This window comes from Myxocyprinus asiaticus, chromosome 29 (genome assembly GCF_019703515.2).
Source record: "Myxocyprinus asiaticus isolate MX2 ecotype Aquarium Trade chromosome 29, UBuf_Myxa_2, whole genome shotgun sequence".
In the NCBI taxonomy this organism is placed as follows: Eukaryota; Metazoa; Chordata; class Actinopteri; order Cypriniformes; family Catostomidae; genus Myxocyprinus; species Myxocyprinus asiaticus.
The window spans coordinates 28,565,517-28,583,475 of NC_059372.1; the positions used below are offsets into that span (position 1 = coordinate 28,565,517).

At 38.1% G+C, this 17,959-nt stretch overlaps 1 protein-coding gene across 1 annotated transcript; it reads left to right on the plus strand.

The window, feature by feature from the left end:
* Window positions 1-3,083: 3,083 nt before the first annotated feature.
* On the plus strand, window positions 3,084-4,738 carry LOC127420411 (class E basic helix-loop-helix protein 23-like). Its single transcript, XM_051662688.1, has one exon. The coding sequence runs from the start codon at window positions 3,353-3,355 to the stop codon at window positions 4,034-4,036; it is 684 nt and encodes a 227-aa protein (XP_051518648.1). The 5' UTR covers window positions 3,084-3,352; the 3' UTR covers window positions 4,037-4,738.
* Window positions 4,739-17,959: the final 13,221 nt, after the last annotated feature.

Sequence of the window (17,959 nt, forward strand, 5' to 3'; positions counted from 1 at the left end):
GCGATCGGTTTTTTTCTCAGTTGCTTGACAGACTTGCTTGAGTGTATTTGCCATTTCAGATTTTAACCCTAAATATTACAACATCGTAATTGCAGACATATTTTAAAAGCTGCTTTCCAGGACGATGGTGAATTGTATGCAGATCTGTACCTAATAGACCCCAAAGGCCATCTGCTAATGAAAAATGTGATGTCTAATTAGCAAACTGATTTTCGGACCACTAAAAAAAGTCGACGTCAGTGGCAATGGCAGTTTTTACCATCATGTGAACCGCCCAGGAAAATACTCCCATATTTACATTTGTTGTAGGGAAAGTGGCCTTGTGTTGAAGCTTCGTTTTGGGCCTCGTCCAGGCTGCGATTAATCCCTCACAGCAGGTCCCCTCCGCCATTCAGTGTCTTCGTGTCCAGAGGTGGGTTGTAACGTGTTACATTTACTCCGGTACATTTACTTGAGTAACTTTTTGGGAATAATGTACTTTTATGAGTATAAATTTCTGATTATTTTACTTTGTTACACTGGGTAGCATTCCTGTCATTACATTACTGGTTTTAATTTAATAATTGTTAATAAATGCATAATTTATTGAGATTTTTGAATGGGACTCTTATGACAGCGGAACTTCACAGCTTCATGCTGTCACTCAAGTTGCATTCAACACTACAGCAGCAAGCGTGCAAACCAAAAAATTTTCACTCCACACAATGCCTTCATTTTACACCGAGACAAGGATATATTTAAAAATATTTAAAATATATTAAAATTGCAGCTCCAACTTAAGAAAACACAGTGAGGTAAGTTTTAGAGATTGTAATAATGTGGGCTTGTCTGTATCATGGTGATAATCATTTATTTTCAGCGTGAATCTGTAACTGTGGGCTCTTATGACCTCAGTTTCTAAGTTTACATTTTTATATCAGTGCTGCAACATATCAGTGCCTTCTGTATAAATCCTTGTGAACATCCGCGTTAAGTGCAAATGTTTTGCCCTGCCTATCACGATTGTGAGCATTTCTGCATGTGCAAGGTTGGCGCATGAACAGCGTTTGACAGATGCAAGCGGCTTTGTCTTATGGAAAACAAGCTTCCAAACACAGAGAAAATGTGTAATTTAACCTTAGTGTACAGAACTAATTATCTAGATTGTTTCGACACTGACAGTGCTGGAGCTACACTGAACTAAATTCACGCAGGACATAAAAAGCTGTGAAATAATGACAGAAGGCATGAATAACACATGATCTTGCTTCAGTGTATAATTAAACATTATTTTATAATTTGGGACTGGGTGACACTGTTCACGTTTTTCATCGTAATAATTACTAGAGAAAGGTTTCCAAACTTCTCTTCTAATTGACAGATTCGTCCAAATCTAAGAAGCATCCATAAAGTGATAGTTCAGCCTTTAATTAATATTATATCATAATTTCCCTGCCCTCATTTTCTTCCAATCCCGTGAAATTTCTGTATTCTGTGGAACCCAAAAGATGTTAGACAGAATGTTAGGGACTGACAGTCTCAGTCACTATTCCCTTTTGAAATATGAAGGGGGAAAGAAACATGCAGTGAAAGTAAATGATAATTAAGCCTAGCATTCTGTCTAACATCTCCTTAAAGGAATAATTTTCCCAAAATTGAAAATTCTCGCATCATTTACTCATCCTAATTCCGTCCCAGATGTGTTTTTTTTTTTTTTTTCTTCTGCTGAACACAAAGATTTTTAGAAGAATATCTCAACTCTATTGGTTCACAGAATGCAAGTGAATGGTGAACAAAACCTTGAAGCTCAGAAAGCACATACAGGCAGCATTAAAGGAATTCAAATGACACTGGTTCAGTCTATGTCTTCAGAAGGGATCTGATAAGTGTGGGTGAGAAACAGATCAATATTTAAATCTTTCACATTCTTCTTCTTGTATTTCTGGTGACATCTAATGGGCAGGGAGGAGAATTAATTTAAAAAAAGGACTTTATATTATAAAGTTAGAGATATTTATATGTTTCTCATTCACATCTATCATATTGCTTCTGAAATCACTGGAGTCGTATGAATTACATTTATGCTGCCTCTATGTGCTTTTTGGAGCTTCAAAGTTCTGGTCACCATTCACTTGCATTGAATGGACTAACATAGAAAGAATGTCATACTCATCTGTGATGGCACCAGGGTGAGAAAATGAGAGCATTTAAAGTTTTTTTGGTGAACTTTCCCTTTAATTTGATGTATGGAAGAAAGAAGTCATATGGGTTTGGAACAACATGGTGGTGAATTATGACAGTTTCCATTATTAACAATAATATTAATAATAGTTTTATTATTATTATTATTATTAATATTTCTGTAATGCATGTTAAATGTGTATCATGTACTGGAATATATATGAGAGCAAACATCCATTATGTTATATGTGAAAGTAACTGGTTGCTCACTACTTGAATATTTATTTGATACTTTCTTACTGTTACTCCATTCATTTTTAACATGATTAATTTGACTTCTACTTGAGTAATTTTTTTTTTTTAATTAATTGTACTTTTACTTGAGTAAAGTTTTTGGCTACTCTACCCACCTCTGGTTAGAGACACATGTAAAGTCAACTAATAACATGGAACCATAATTGCTAACATTTATAAGGCATGCATGGTAAAATTAATGGTAAACTAATTTTCTTATCTTTCAACGAGTACACCCGTGTTTCAGTTTACTGCCTGTAAAAATTACAGAAATATATCTAATCATCACTCCATAAGGGCTCAAAAGCTTGAACAAAGGTTTTGGTTACAGTGTTGTGATTATTAGCCAACATACATAGCTCATCAAAAAGTAATTATACTGCGTTTTGTGTCGGATTCGAATATTTCGAAGATTTTAGAGAATAAAAATAATACAACGCGGTCCTGTATTACATGATGCCATCATTTATCCCGCAGTTATCATTGCTACAGTTGAATTTAGGACGGTGCCAGTGTCTAATCTTCTTAATTAAAACGCCCGCCTGATTGGACAGAGTGATAATCCCGCGGGGCCTCGCGCTTTTACTCACTAGCCTGTAGAACTAAGCGCGAGTCTCAATCTGCCCAGGGCGAGGGCAAGACACACTGCAAGAACGCGCACAAGTTCAGTCGAGGCGTCTAAAGTGCACGTAACATCACTGTCTGCGCGAAACAACCTTGCACAAGTCTTCAACGTGATAGGGGGAAGAAAGATCTCTGTCGATAAAGTGTTTTCATTGTCCACATCCCTTTTGAGGACAATCACGAAAGAGAGAAGTCAGAGCGAGAGGAAGCGTTAAACAGCGCCGACGAGATTTCGAACCGGTCTCTGTTTTTTATTTTAGTTTTATTTTCCAAAATGAATGTGGGCGAAGAAAACTTGCTAAAATCCATCAGCAATGACACCCTGCTGGACCTGACGCAGCGGTATGGACAGTCCGCTTTCGGCTTTGGCGCTGGCCGTGGTGCTGGAAGTCCCGGCCGTTTCTCCCTTACACCTGCCGCAGATTTCCTCTCCGGTCAAACGGGAAAGTCGAACGAAAGTGGCGGGGAACAGACCAGCGACGAAGACGACGGTTTCGACCACCTTGAATCGCGTAAGAGAGGTGCGGGTTTCGACGAAGAGAAGCACTCGAGTAATCTCGCCAAGAAGCCGAAAGAGCAGAGATCTCTCCGGCTGAGCATCAACGCACGGGAGCGGAGACGAATGCACGACCTCAATGACGCTCTGGACGGCCTGAGGTCTGTGATTCCATACGCGCACAGTCCGTCAGTGAGAAAACTATCTAAAATCGCAACTTTGCTTCTTGCTAAAAACTACATCCTAATGCAGGCACAAGCGCTGGAGGAGATGCGCCGGTTGGTGGCTTATCTGAACCAAGGACAGACTATAACCTCACCCATTCCCACCGCACTGGCGCCTTTCGGACAGGCGGCCGTGTACCCGTTTTCGGGCACGGCACTGGCCACCTGCGCGGAGAAATGCAACTCTTTCTCCGGGACCCCTTCCAACCTCTTCAAACACTGCAACGACAAGCCTTGACTTCCACGCACTGAACTCTCACCTGCATCATCCTTGTGTTGGTTTAAATGCGCTTTCGAAATATTTGGTTGAGAATGGGCTTATATCCAATTCAAAATCCCTGCTAAATAAAATGTCTAAATAACTACGACGTGTCATCCAGATTTGCTAGATAATACAACAAATAATGTTAAATAAATTCAGCGTTAAATTTGGGCCACAGTATTATTGGAATAAGCTTTTAAATCCCTTAGATTCCTCGGCTTTTCTCATTTTTCCTCAAGCAAAGGATTAAAAAGAATTATTTGTTTAAAAAAATGCACAACAGGAAAAAAGGACATTCTATGTAATTCTATGTTTGTTTATTCAAACCTCAAATTTGCCCTTTCGTTTCCAGCGTTATTGGTGAACTATGCAATATACTGTAATGAAAACGACATGCCCCACAGACAGTAATTTCTTAAAGAATGGCTGATCATTTAAAAACCTGAATATATGCTGAACTATTTCCACCTGGTCCATCAGTGTATTAGGAAAAACGGTGTGACATCATAAAATGTTTGGCCTAAAATTATTTTGTTATTGTTATTGCACAGTTCACTTGATTGTATTGTACAACTGTGAAGAGCTTCTTGATCAAGCCTACAAAGCATTTGATCTGGTTGCGACATGAGTTTCATACTGTATATTGTTTATATGTCTTTATAATTAAAACATATATCTATGAACCATCTCTGGGTTTATGCATTTCTGCATGTACACAGTACTCATTCAATTTCATTATCATTTCATTTTGAACTATTGATTTTTCAGAAATAAGTTTCAAGTTTCACAGATTAAGGTCAAGTGGCCACAAATTCAACAGGCATTTGACATGAACCAACTGTTTAGGGTTCTGGTTTACTAATTGTTGCAAAGCAGAGGTCACCACCGGTTTTTATAAAACTTACACTGTTTATTTTGGTCGTTTTGCATGTCCTTTTTTCTATATATTTAATAGCCGGTTTATGGCTTAAAATAACTGCGCAACCTTAATAGCTCTGGATGTTCAAAATAAAAGGCACCGGGATTGTAATGTTGTTAGTAAATAGGCCTACCACGTGAATAGGGCAACACAAATGCCACATTTTCACTTCATGTATGTATTGAAGGGCTGTGTCATGGATACTAATGTGTATTGAAATTGTATGATTGTAATCTCTTAAATTAGACTTTACTGGTAAAATGCGGCCTAAGCTATTCTGCGCCGGAAGCGCCCCGGGGCCAGAGGGTCCTGTCCCTGGGTATTTGCGTGATCGTGAATCGGCAGTGTTCTGTAACCTACCAGTTCCACTTATTAACACGATTTCAGCGCCTGTCTTCCTCAGCCTGCTAATGCATGACCGCAGCGAAAGCAGTTTCACATACATAACCAAACCAGACCTTTGGTCAGTGATCTAACACTGATTCGACATATCAGTTTGTTTTAGATAGATGTTCTTAATGTTAATACTTGTGAGAATAAAAAAAAAAAAAAAGAAAGAAAAAGAATTCTGCCTACAAGACAACAGCCTAATAAGAATTTAATTACATTCTTAATTAAATTTATATGATGCACCTGCAGTACGTGTTAATTTAATTTCTATTATTTATGTATTCTATTATTATTTATTTCTATTATTTCTATTATGCTTTGATTTGTGAAAGTTAAATACATGTCACGATACATTCCTATGGGCCTGTTTTACGCAGCACACGAGCGTGACCTTACGCACGAGGATATTTGAAGGTTTAGGCCTATTTATTATCTGCAGTTTTCTAATGTGTTTTATGCACAATAAGAAGTGTTCATAAGACGGAGTTTCCTTCGTATTATTCCATCACTTCTAATGAGCTTCAGTCTTCGTACCTGCCCACCAAGTGTGCACTCGAGAGAAAGTGATCTTAAACTCACGCTGGGTTAAATGAACAGTCATCACTCCCAGTGGGTGCGTCACAACCGTGTCGTGTAACAGCATTACACCCTTGGCATGTCGGACCGGCGCTCTCCTGACATACGACATACCAGTGAGCACTTTTGACAAGGAGGAAACCTCCGATTTAGAGTGACAAGCGCCGCTGCAGTTTCAGTTTTCATAATGACTTTTGATTTTATATAACTGGTGTAGATGAGGCCAATGGAAATGTGACCGCTATAGTGGCATTTCTGTTTTGGTTGTTTTACCCTTCTAAACAGGTTGTACAGTTTTGGAGTAGGCCTATTGTTGTGGATTGACCCAGTGTAGACATTATTCACAGTAGGCTAGTGCCATATTTAATTTTGAGAATGAAAACGAGGCTTTGAGGGATAGACTTTTAAGTTTTTACACTGTAAAAAAAAAAAAAAAAACTGTATAAAGGTCCTGAAGCATATCTAATGTTGCATTCACATGCTATCGGAATTATTATAAATATGATTTTCCCACTTGGAAGTTGCACATGAACTACCCCTCAAGTCGTAGGCTAATTACTAATGGGGAACTTGGAGATATTTTTGAAACCCGAGTTTCCGAGTTGGAAGGAGATGTAAACGTTCAATATGGCGGAGGAGAGAAGCCTACAATTTCTGTAGTAAATCACAGGTTTTATTCATTTTCTAAATACAGCTAATTGTTAGCGCTTGCCGTTTCGGTCATATTCTTTTACAACCCGTTCTCACTCCCAAGGCGTCAAATACTGCCGCATGTGCAAAAGCCCAGTGCGTCAATCTACAGATGCCAAAAGCACCCTCTGGCATCTGTATCCGACGTATGCAGAGGGCAGTCTAAAAGGGAGGCGTCACTGCCAATCTTCGGATAGTATTGCGTGTGTTTAACCGCAAAATGTTTTATTATACTTATAAATATATTAGTGTGGTTATATTACATGATCATGTCGATTATTTTAGATCCCCTAACCCAGGGGTGTCAAACTCTGTTCCTGGAGGGCCACAGTCCAGCAGAGTTTAGCTCCAACCCTAATTAAACACACCTGAAGCAGCTAATCATGGTCTTCAGGAGTGCTTGAAGATTGCAAGGAGGCATTTTGGAGCAGGGCTGGAACTAAACTCTGCAGGGCTGCGGCCCTCCAGGAACTGAGTTTGACACCCCTGCCCTAACCCAACCACATGGTGGTATGGCAGAGTCCTCCTGTTTGGCGCCCTCCCAGCAAGTGACGCCCTAGGCGACCGCCTAGTTCGCCTAAGCCTAAAAACGGCCCTGATTATGCCTAAACCTAACCAATTCTCAACAATATTAAAGACATATCAAGCAGATAAAAGTACAGTCACAATCACTTATTTAACATAAAAATTATACAAAAGCACTATAATAATTCCAAACCATACAAATGCATTGTGTGAGGAACAGAGTGAAACCGAAGATTTTAATCGCTGAAAATCTCCCCTCTCTGTGAAGGCAGCGCCATCCAATACCGGTCACACATCTCATTCAAAAGATACATCCGAATTTGAGCTCGTCGTAATCGGTCACAAGACAGGTGAGAGCCAGTGGCGTTTGACATTGCGCTGATGCCTTCTCTTGGCGGTGATTTTTTAATTTGTTACTAGAACGAGTCGAGAGCTGAATGTGTTACTGCGGACTGTGAAATAAAAACTTACATTTGGGTCTGTTCTTCACACAAAGAGATCGGAATGCATGGAATACACCCAGAACTGAACAGGTCACTTCAGCAGAGAAGAACGTGTATATAAAATAACGGATTTAAAATGAACCACTGTAAAATAATACATTGCTGATTAAACATGACCATTGTGAATAAACGTGACTGATTTCAAACATAATGAAAATCATACCCCTACATATCATGCCAGAATGACAAAATTCTACCCCAGCATATAATTTGACAATGACAAAAATCTGATTCCCTGAACATTTGTCATTGAAAGCAATGCGCTCGCCGGATGCGTCGGAAACTGACGCCAAAGGGTGCTTTTGGCGTCCACCTATTAACGTGCTGGGCTCTTGCACAAGTGGCAGTATTTGATGCTTCGGGAGTGAGAACGGGTTGTCATTTATGTATATCAGCAACCATTTGATGCGTGTTGTACATTTTTACACTGTGAAAATATCTTGTATTTGACAAAAATTCCATTATTGTCAGCAAGCTAACAGTAATATTTATTATGGTGTCAAAATAAAAGTTCCTCAAAAAATATGTATGAATGAACCTGGCGTCGTCCATGTTTCCTGTTCTTTCTGACAACAAAGAAAAAAAGCGTGACGTACTTGTGATTACCACTTCAGAAGTTGGAAGTAGGATAATTCCGATAGCACATGAAGGCAGTGTAATTTTAACAGCTTGTGATTTTTACCCCCCAAAGTTTTTACCTATGTAAACAATAGTACAGTATAACCCATTGAAGAGACTGTACTTCCAGCAAACAATTTTTGGTTCCCAGAACATTCCAGGAACATTAGCTTTTGGTTCCTAGAATGTTCTCTTTTGGTTAGCATAAGTTTTTTTAGTTTTTTGTTTTTTTACAGAAATAGAACGGTCCCTTTAAGTTCGGAGAACTGTCCCTGCAATGCTCTGGGAAGGTTAGTTTAAGGTTATAAAAATAAAAAATAAAAATATATGTATAATTTCTTATTAGGTTGCCACACAAAAACTTTCCTGCAACGTTAGTTTATGGTGTTAAACCTAAAAAGAACGTAACGTAATAAGCGAATGGGAAACTAACGCTAACATTAGAGGAATGTTCTGTGGTTGCTGGGCCTCGTTTTCATTCCCGTCAAAAAATAATATGCCACTACGCTGAATAAGCTCTATTCCAGAATGCTTTATGAAATTACACTGAGACCTTACTTGAATGTTTGTTTTGAAAGGAAACAGCAGACATGTTAATACCTGACAATTTCAATATATTGCTGCTGAAGAGTGCAGCTGTAAAGTGCAAATGCAAAGTAAAGGGTGTTCAACCTCTTTAAAGAAATATTCACTTTTTTCTCTATTGCTATTGTATGGTATCTATTTCTCTAAAACCAGTTTTGCAAATACCTGTTTTATTTGCATATATTGCTGTTGAAGAGTGCACCCTTACAACTGTATAGAAAAGAATGTAGTGTATCCAACCTCCTAATACATGGATTCACAGTTTTCTATTGTATGGTAGATATTTCACACATCGTTCAGCATTTGCCCATCTTTTCCATGGGATCACTGCAGATTGATTTCATTACTGTAGCTGGGAGCCTCTGTTTGTGTGTGTTTGTCGCTCTTTGCAGGCGGCTGAGGAGAGGGAAAAGCATATGCCCTTAAGTCCCGGACTCTGCCGAGTGCTTCTGACAGCACTGCTGTGAGTCATTAAGCTCTTGAGGAAGCACATCATAGCTCTGCCCTCGCTCATGTACATACGCATATAGCTGCACACGCATGTTTAGGACTACAGACTTCGGCAGTGCAAACAGGCCGAGAGCAACAAAGGGGAGATGGGGGCGGACACAGCGTTCAGGTTGGTGCTTGTTTATGAACAACAGACACACAGACACTGCAAGGCAATCAGGCATAGAAAAAATGTCAGGGGCCTTTGGAATCAGCAGGCTGGTTTTATGGTTTGGAAAGAAGTGCAAAATGCTATGTCTGTATGTGATGACCCTCAGTAGGGCCTGCGTGGACATGCAGCGTGAATAAAAGTGAAGTACATTATTTTTTTAAAAATGAGACTGAGGTAAGAAGTTTGCTTTTATGTCTCTTAAATGTTTTTTTTTTTTCAACTTGCTGTGAATATCTGCGCTTACTGTATGTGTGTGTGTTCAGATAAAGGCAAGTGCATTTTTAAGTGTGGAGGGAATCCCCTTTGGTGGGTCTATGACCAACTAAGTCATTTGGTTCTGAGGAGCCATGTGATTTAGGCCGACGTGAGGGACAATGCGGCATGACGGACCAGCCCCCTGTTCATTACTCTACTCTAATCAGACGTGGATGCGGGAGGGCGGCACTGCCTGTCGGTATGCCTGCTAATGCTCTTAACATGGCATGCAGACCAGAAACCTCACCCATTGCAACAAGGCACCTGACACCATGCATTTAAAATGTAGTATTACTGCGAAAGGAGTGGAGAGGAGAGGATAAAAAAGGATAGTTCACCCAAAAATTTAATCATTTAATCACCCTGATGTCTTTTGAAAGCTTTTTTGCTTTCGTGGAACACAAAAGGAATTAATTAGACCTGTTCTTTTCCATACATTGAAAGCGAATGGTGACCATGGCTGTCAAACAAGATTATCAGTGAATAATGGCTTAAATTTCAGTCTGTGCCTCATTTAAACTATCAGATGGCTTCAGAATATTTGGAAATGTAGTGCACAAGTTGTATGGACTACTTTTGTGATGATTTTTTTGTTGTTGTCATTTTTGAAACATGACAGTCCCTGGTCCCCATCCTTTCATTTCAAAAAGAGCAGCACATGCATTCTGCTAAACTTCTCCTTCGGAACAATATGAGGGTGACTATATAAAGACAGAATTGTAATTTCTGGGTGAAATGCCCCTTAAATGGTCTTTAAAAGGAAGAAAAGTAGATATATTTTTCTCTATTTTGGTTGTGAAGCAGAACCAGTGAGAATAATCAATTAGCATCTTTATTAACATTTTAACTGCAGTTACAAACAGTTAAAGTTCTGAACCATTACAATAAAAATACAAAGATGTTTTGCTATAAGACTTCAGGTCTTGTACTGTAGTTCTGCAGAGAGAGAAAGGGAAAGACAATAAATGGTTGTCTCTCCGTTTGTCGGTGTATGTGAGCTGACACACAGGGCAGCCAGTCCACTTCCTCAGCTTAATCTCTGTAATGGCCCTCAGACGCCGAACTGGTGGGGGGACATTTGGGAAGAAGACCAGAGAATAGAGTTGCTGAGGGCCGTACCAGAGACGTGCACCAGTTCAACTAGATTTCCCCTCCCCTGTCAGGGCTATTATATTTATGAACACGCAATCAAAGTCTTTTGTGGTAGAACACAGTGTGTTTGCACACATACTCATGTAGACTTGCCCACACACAATCTCTTTGAAACAAACAAAAAGATTTTTATAGATATACTAATGATAATTCAGTAAATTAACAGACATATGGATATTACATTTTACCTTTATTTATTTAGATACAAGCCTACAGACAATACGCCCACACACACACATTCACCCGGTTTACCCTCCTGGCGGCAGTTTAGGAGAGACTCTATTTTGTAAGGAGCAGTGGGAGACTGTTAACATCATTAATTAATGCCAGAAACAATGTAATTGGCCATCCATAATCCTCCATGCACGCACAATTCTGACAGGCAAGAAGGCAGAGGTGTGCTCCACTACAATGGCTCATAAAAACACTAGATTAAATCATAGTGCTGTATGTGCATATGCATTCTTGTGTGTTTTTTTGCAGGCAAAGAATTCCTAACACTCCGTTTTCACCTTTTTAAAACTCCAGTCCAATTGTATGGGCTGCTTTTCACTGAAACTTATGTAATTGTTGTGTAGCCTCATATTTACTGAGCTTTTGTCTTTTTCTTTTATTTATTGTTTACATTCTTTAAGTACTATAAAGTTTTTTGAAACACAAAAGATTTAGAAGAATGTGGCCCGGCCAGGTTCAAACTCATACTACCCACTTAAAGGGATAGTTCGCCCCACAATAAAAATACTCTCGTCATTTACTCACCCTCATGCCATCGTAGATGTGTATGACTTTTTTCTGCAGAACACAAACAAAACTATTTAGAAGAATATCTCAGCTCTGTTGGACCATAAAATGGAAGTGAATGGTGACCAAAAAGCACATAAACGCAGCATAAAAGTTATCCATAAGACTCCGGTGGTTTAATAAATGTCTTCTGAAGCCATTCAATCATTTTTGGGTGAGAATAGGCCAGTATATAACTAAATGTTTACTATAAATCTTGACATCTGCCTTCTCCGTGGCGATCATGATTTCAAGCTTGATTACACTTCCTAGCGCCATTTAGCACTCTGCGCATGCATCAAGCACTAGGAAGCATAACTGAGCTTGAAATCATAATCGAGCCTAGAGACTTCAATTGCAAGATGTGCAGTGAAACATTTGTTACATTTTGGTCTGTTCTCACCCAAAATCGTTTGGATCGCTTAGGAAGGTATGGATTAAACCACTCGAGTCTTACTGCCCCCAGTGGCCAAAGCTGGAATTGTTGTTGAGGTGAAATGTCCACTGGGTGCCGCCAAAAGCGATTTGTATTTTTAATTGTAAATGATTTAGTACAGTTAACAGAAATGCATATTTTATTAACCCTAACCCCTAACCATCAATGGAGTCAAATGTAATTTTAGAGAGAAAATGGAGCGTCTGAATCGCGCTCACCATTGTTTATGTGAATACGATTACTTCCTGTTTTCCTTGGGACCAGAACTCATGTTTCAGGGATTTTGGTTGCGTAATCCACCATCAGTAGCGCCGTTGGGAATGGTAAACACCAATCCTTAATCTAAACGTCAGTGGAGTGAAAATTTTGTTTTAGAATGTAAACGCACCTTCAAATCAGGCTCCCCATTGTTTATTTGAATGTTATTACTTCCTGGTTTCCACAGGACACAAACTAGTGTCTTGGAGTGAACGCATATTACTTCCTGGTTTCCATGGGACCAGAACCTGTGTCTCAGGGATTGTGTGCACAATGCGCCATCAGTAGTGCCATGGGAAAAGGTAAAAACTTTAGAGTTGATGCAAAAACATCTAATGAGGATGGCACTTGTCAGTAATTCAGGAGATGGGGTCGATTTCAGGGTAGCTGAACATTCAGAAGCTGCATCTTGATTTGCAGTGTGATTATATTGTCTTTGACTATGTTAGGAATTTAAAGTCTGTAAAAAAAAAAGTGTTCCTTCACACTTATCAGGCTTTTTGTCTTTCTTATTTAATAATTTATAAATAATATGAAGTTTCATGCCGTGTTGTAAAATGTGTTTACATTTTCACATGGATGAAAGAAGCTCCTCCTAACTTGGCCTAACTCTTAAGCCGGCACACACATTCCCTCAGGCTGGCAGACAGACAGGAGGTGGAGGCTGCGAATGGGCACGAGGCTGACTCTCCACATTCCTGGGCGTCTGAGACGGAATGAAAGGGAAGATTAATGACGTTTAGCATGGAAGTGAGACTCGTGCGTTCCTAATTAAAATCGGCCGAACAAGTGCACGGCCAAGGATCAGTGGCTTTTAATGAGGAGCTTGTAGGCTGATTTGGGCATAATTTTCTGCTTAATAAGGCTGGTTTAAAAAGCCATTTTGGAGGGGTGGCTCTCTTTTGAACCTGCTCATTATCAATGAGGGCACCTCACTTAAGTACTTCAGGAAACGCTGGCTTTAATTAATATAGAGCTGCAACGTGGCTGCACTGACAAGACAGAGAGCGAGAGAGAGACAGAAAGCAAGGGAGGGAGGGTTGAAATTGATGAAGAATTTTCAAGGGCAATGGTTTCATTAAGCAGCTTCGTTACGAACAGTCTTGGTGTCATTTCAATTCTTGTCCCCTGCGCTGTACAGTGCACACTGGGAGGTGATGTACTATCACTTGATGAGTCCTGACAAGATAGGAGAGCAGTGTAGAGTCAGACATGCTAACAGGACCTAACGACCCCCCCCACCCCAATGTCCCATCCAGAGTTTACGATTCACCACACACCACTGTTATCTACATCACTGAGTGACAGGACAACAAGACATTTGTAGAACATGAGCTGAAAGTCAATAATTGTTTTTACCGGTGTGTGTGCAGAATAGCTTAGCAGGAGCACTGGTAAGTCATGTACTGTACTTGTTCTCAGCATGTCATGAGTTTCTGGACACAGCACACGCTACAACTGGGCCCAGATGAGCTGGGTTCGAGAGGAACGTTTGGCCTGAATGCGGGCAAGAAGGGAGTTGGGGAGGGATAGAGCAGTGAGATTTATCTAGACTAGTCGCATTCGATCTATTCTGCAGTGAATTGGGCTAAAGACTCTCAAAGCCTCCTCATCCCATTTGACTAATCTTCTTATAGCTGATTCTACAGTTCAGGATCTCTATCACAGGAAAGTGCTTCACTCCAGGGACTCTCACTTAGAACCTTGTCAATCCATTGATGTGCCAGAGCTGCTTTACTTAAAGTAGCTTACACCTTGTTCTGCCAATTATGCCTCACTTTTTAAGAATGGATCCTAATCACAGACTGTGATGATGCATTTATGTCTATATTTAGCAGTGTAAATATAGCAACAAATTTTATGTTTTCAATTTTCTATTTTATGTAAATTTATAGCACTACACTGAAAAAAAAAAAACGAAAAAAAAAAACGGTTCATTGGCACAACAATAAAGTATAAAAAATAATCAGCTTCTACTCAGAAATGTACATAATTATAACATTTTAAGCTTTACTTAATTTGCATTACTGTGTACAACACAAAATATTATTTAGAAGGTGAACTTAGAATGATAAAGTAAAATAATAATTGTGAGTTCCTTGAACTTCTTTGGATTAAAAATCCATAGAGTTAAGATTTTAAGTACTACTAACTCAAATGAATAATTTAAGTATGTTTGTTTGGTCAAAAGGAACTTTTTGGGGCATTTAATTGTTATCAAGAATTTATGGAGATTTTAGCTGTATGTTCTTTTACTGCAATTAGTTTTTTTTGTGTGTGTTAAGTCACTTTTAGGGTGATTGATTACCCTTTGGTGAAGTTGGAGTCTGTTCAAACCATGTCATTTTTCCTTTCGCATGTGAATGTGGGTAGCTTGCAGCTCTGAGCTTCTTTGGTGAATCAATTGTTTAATGACTGACCTCAGTCATTTTCTAATAAGCCAATTAAATTGAGTAGAAACAATAATATAATAGTTCATTTAAAACAACGTGCTATTTGTTGTTAAATCTTATTCGTATGACATACCTTTTCAAGTAAATAAAGTTGAAAGAACTGATACATTTGTGCATATCTAACAAAGGTTTTTTAGTTATGCTGTCATAAAATGGCCATAAGTTGAATTTACTTAAAAACTGTGATGCAAAAAGTGCTACAAATATGTTTAATTTTTATTTGTATTAAATTGTATTTTTTGTGTATATTTTGTGTTATTTTACCCTTAAATGAATATTTTGGGTTCTATACAAGATAAGCTAAATCAACAGCATTTGTGGCATATTCATTACCACAAAAAATTGTTGACTCGCCCCTTGTTTATATATATATATATATATATATATATATATATATATATATATATATATATATATATATATAAAAGCAGTTACAGTAAGGCACTTACAATGGAAGTAAATGGGGCCAAAATACACACTTTCAGAATTATAGCCAGAAGAGGTAAACATTATATAGGTTATCATGATTTTAGAGTGATAAAATCGCTAACTAACCTTATTATTATAGGGATTCAATGTCATAGCAACAAATTTGTAATAGTGGATATAACTTTACACAGATAAGGTAAGAAAGCGATTTTTATCATATTTTAACAATGTGTATTTTAATGTTTATACACTGGCCCCATTAACTGCAATTTTTGCTTTTTTTTAAATAAAGGAGGGAAGAGTCGAAATTCATTTTTGTGGAAATCAATATTATGCAGCAAATGCTGTTAATTGAGCATAACTCATATTGAATCCAGAATATTTCTTTAATTTAAAAAATAGTCAACACTGCTGAGATGTGGTTTCAGCTGCTGAGCTGCTTTGTGTACCTCTAAAGAAGTTTTATTTGCTATAGTTTACTTTTGCGCTCAAAACCTGAAAATGTGAAGAGTATTAATTCTGATCAATGTCTTGTGCAAGATACACTTTAAAAAATGTTTTCATTATTGTTATAGTCACATCATTGTTTTTAATTTATTTAATTTGTAATATTAATGTCTTGAGTTTATGGGTTTTCAGAGTTGTAACTTTGTAACAACTGTGATTTTACTGAAAACATTAAGGAAAAATTAAGCTAACGTTTCCAATTTTAGAGGGTGTTGATGTGATTTGCACTCTTACCCCATGCAAACCCAAACCCAAGTATCAGATAATATCAGCCTTTAAAGGATTAAAAAGAATAAATGGGGTTTTACTGCGTTTTGTCTGAGGGATAATGCCTCTGAAATATTGTAATAATGAAAATGGATTTGATTTATGTAATTTCTTTTTGACTTAGGTTTCTCAAGGATATGGGGGTCGGCAGAAGGGGTTCTTAACATACTTTGACATTAAAGGGATCCGATTGTTTTTCAGTTCTTCAGCCCCTGAGGTGGAAGCTTTAGAGTTGGATAGCGAGTAATGTTCCCTAAAGCCTTCTGAGCTAATACTAATTTTCTAGATAAGCCCTTCACGAGTAACTTTCACGCAATACCAGTGAAAGATGATGATGTTTGGAGGTTTTTCCTTTTTATTTTTGTTGTTTCATGTTTGTTTTGTTCCTCAGTGACACAACAGTTCTCTTGTTTTGAACGAACAGGCTCGTGGCTTAAGCATGTTTACTGCAAAGCAATTCTTTCTCACCTAATTCCGCTCTAAAGCCCACCACTGATGTGCACAAGGTAAATTACAATTACATTTATTCATTTAGCAGACGCTGTTATCCGAACTGATTTACAAATGAAAAAAACAAACACAAGTGCACACATTTGCAATAAATATGTAACAAATGTGTTGTAAATGTTCATATGTGAGGGTTTTCTCAGTATTCCTAAGGTAAAATTGATTATTAAACACCAGTCAGACTATATGACATTAGGAATCCATGATTGTTTAGATTGGTTGTAAGTCAACTCCAGCTACTTCAAAAGAAAACTAGAAAAGACATGTTATGAATATTTATATTCAGATCAGCAAATCTCAATGCGGTCCTCAAAGAGGATAATAACAATGTTGACCCCCTATTTGGAATGGTGTTATTACTCAGACCTGCCATCTGCATTTTGACAATTAGAGTGTATAATGACAAGTGTTTGGTTTTATGTGGTTAGAGGTGTGTTATGGCCAATCCTGGACCCCTCTGATGCTCCGGATGATGTGACAACCCCCCATCCATCATGCTGAGAGGGGCTGATCCACGAAAGGGAGAGGGGGGTGTATGTGAGGCAATATTCCTCCTCCTTAATAACTCTGGAAGGATAATGACCTAGATGACTTTGAGGAGGATCAGGACAGTAGACAACAGATAAACTGATACAGAATAGAATCACTCTCAGATTCAGCATGAAGTAGTTTATATGATACTTTAAAGCTTCAATAAACAGCCTTTGGAACTGTTCACACCAAACACATTTTTGTGTCCACCTGCACTGTTTGTTATTGTTTTTTAAAGTAGATATGCACTATACCAATATTTTAAATCATAGCACTGCATCTCGCTGTTTTTGTCTCATGCTTAAAAGAATTAAACAGCGGCACAACGGTCAAATATGTCCATCAAGCGCATGTTTACACAGAAAAACAATTATAAAACAGTGCACACAGATGCACAGAACACATTCTGTGTGAACAACACCTCTAATAAGAACTTTTACAAAGAATTCTCTATTGGTTAATTTTAGGTTTTATTTTTCATTATTTTAATTATTTTTCATAAACATTGCAAGGAGGTTATTGATAGACAAAAAAAAAATACTTATATTAGTGCAGTACTGCATTTAATTAAATGTAGAAATTAAAATCACAGTGTATGGGATTTGAACATGTTATAATAAACAGATGCCATTTGTAATGTATTTTGAAAAACGTTTACATTTTTTCTATTTTTCTCTAAGCCTTTTTTCTGCTCTAGCTTTTGCAATAGCTTTTCTTGGAACTTGACAGTGCAATACTGCAGATGTTGTTTGCTTCTGAAATACAAATTGCTTGTTATGCATGTTATGTACCCCTTTGAATAAAAGCATCTGCTAAATTACTAAATGTAAAGTATACTTTTCACTGCTGAAAGTTTT

Coding starts and splice junctions, on each gene's coding strand:
- LOC127420411 (XM_051662688.1), top strand. CDS start 3,353: ATGAATGTGGGCGAAGAAAACTTGCTAAAATCCATCAGCAATGACACC.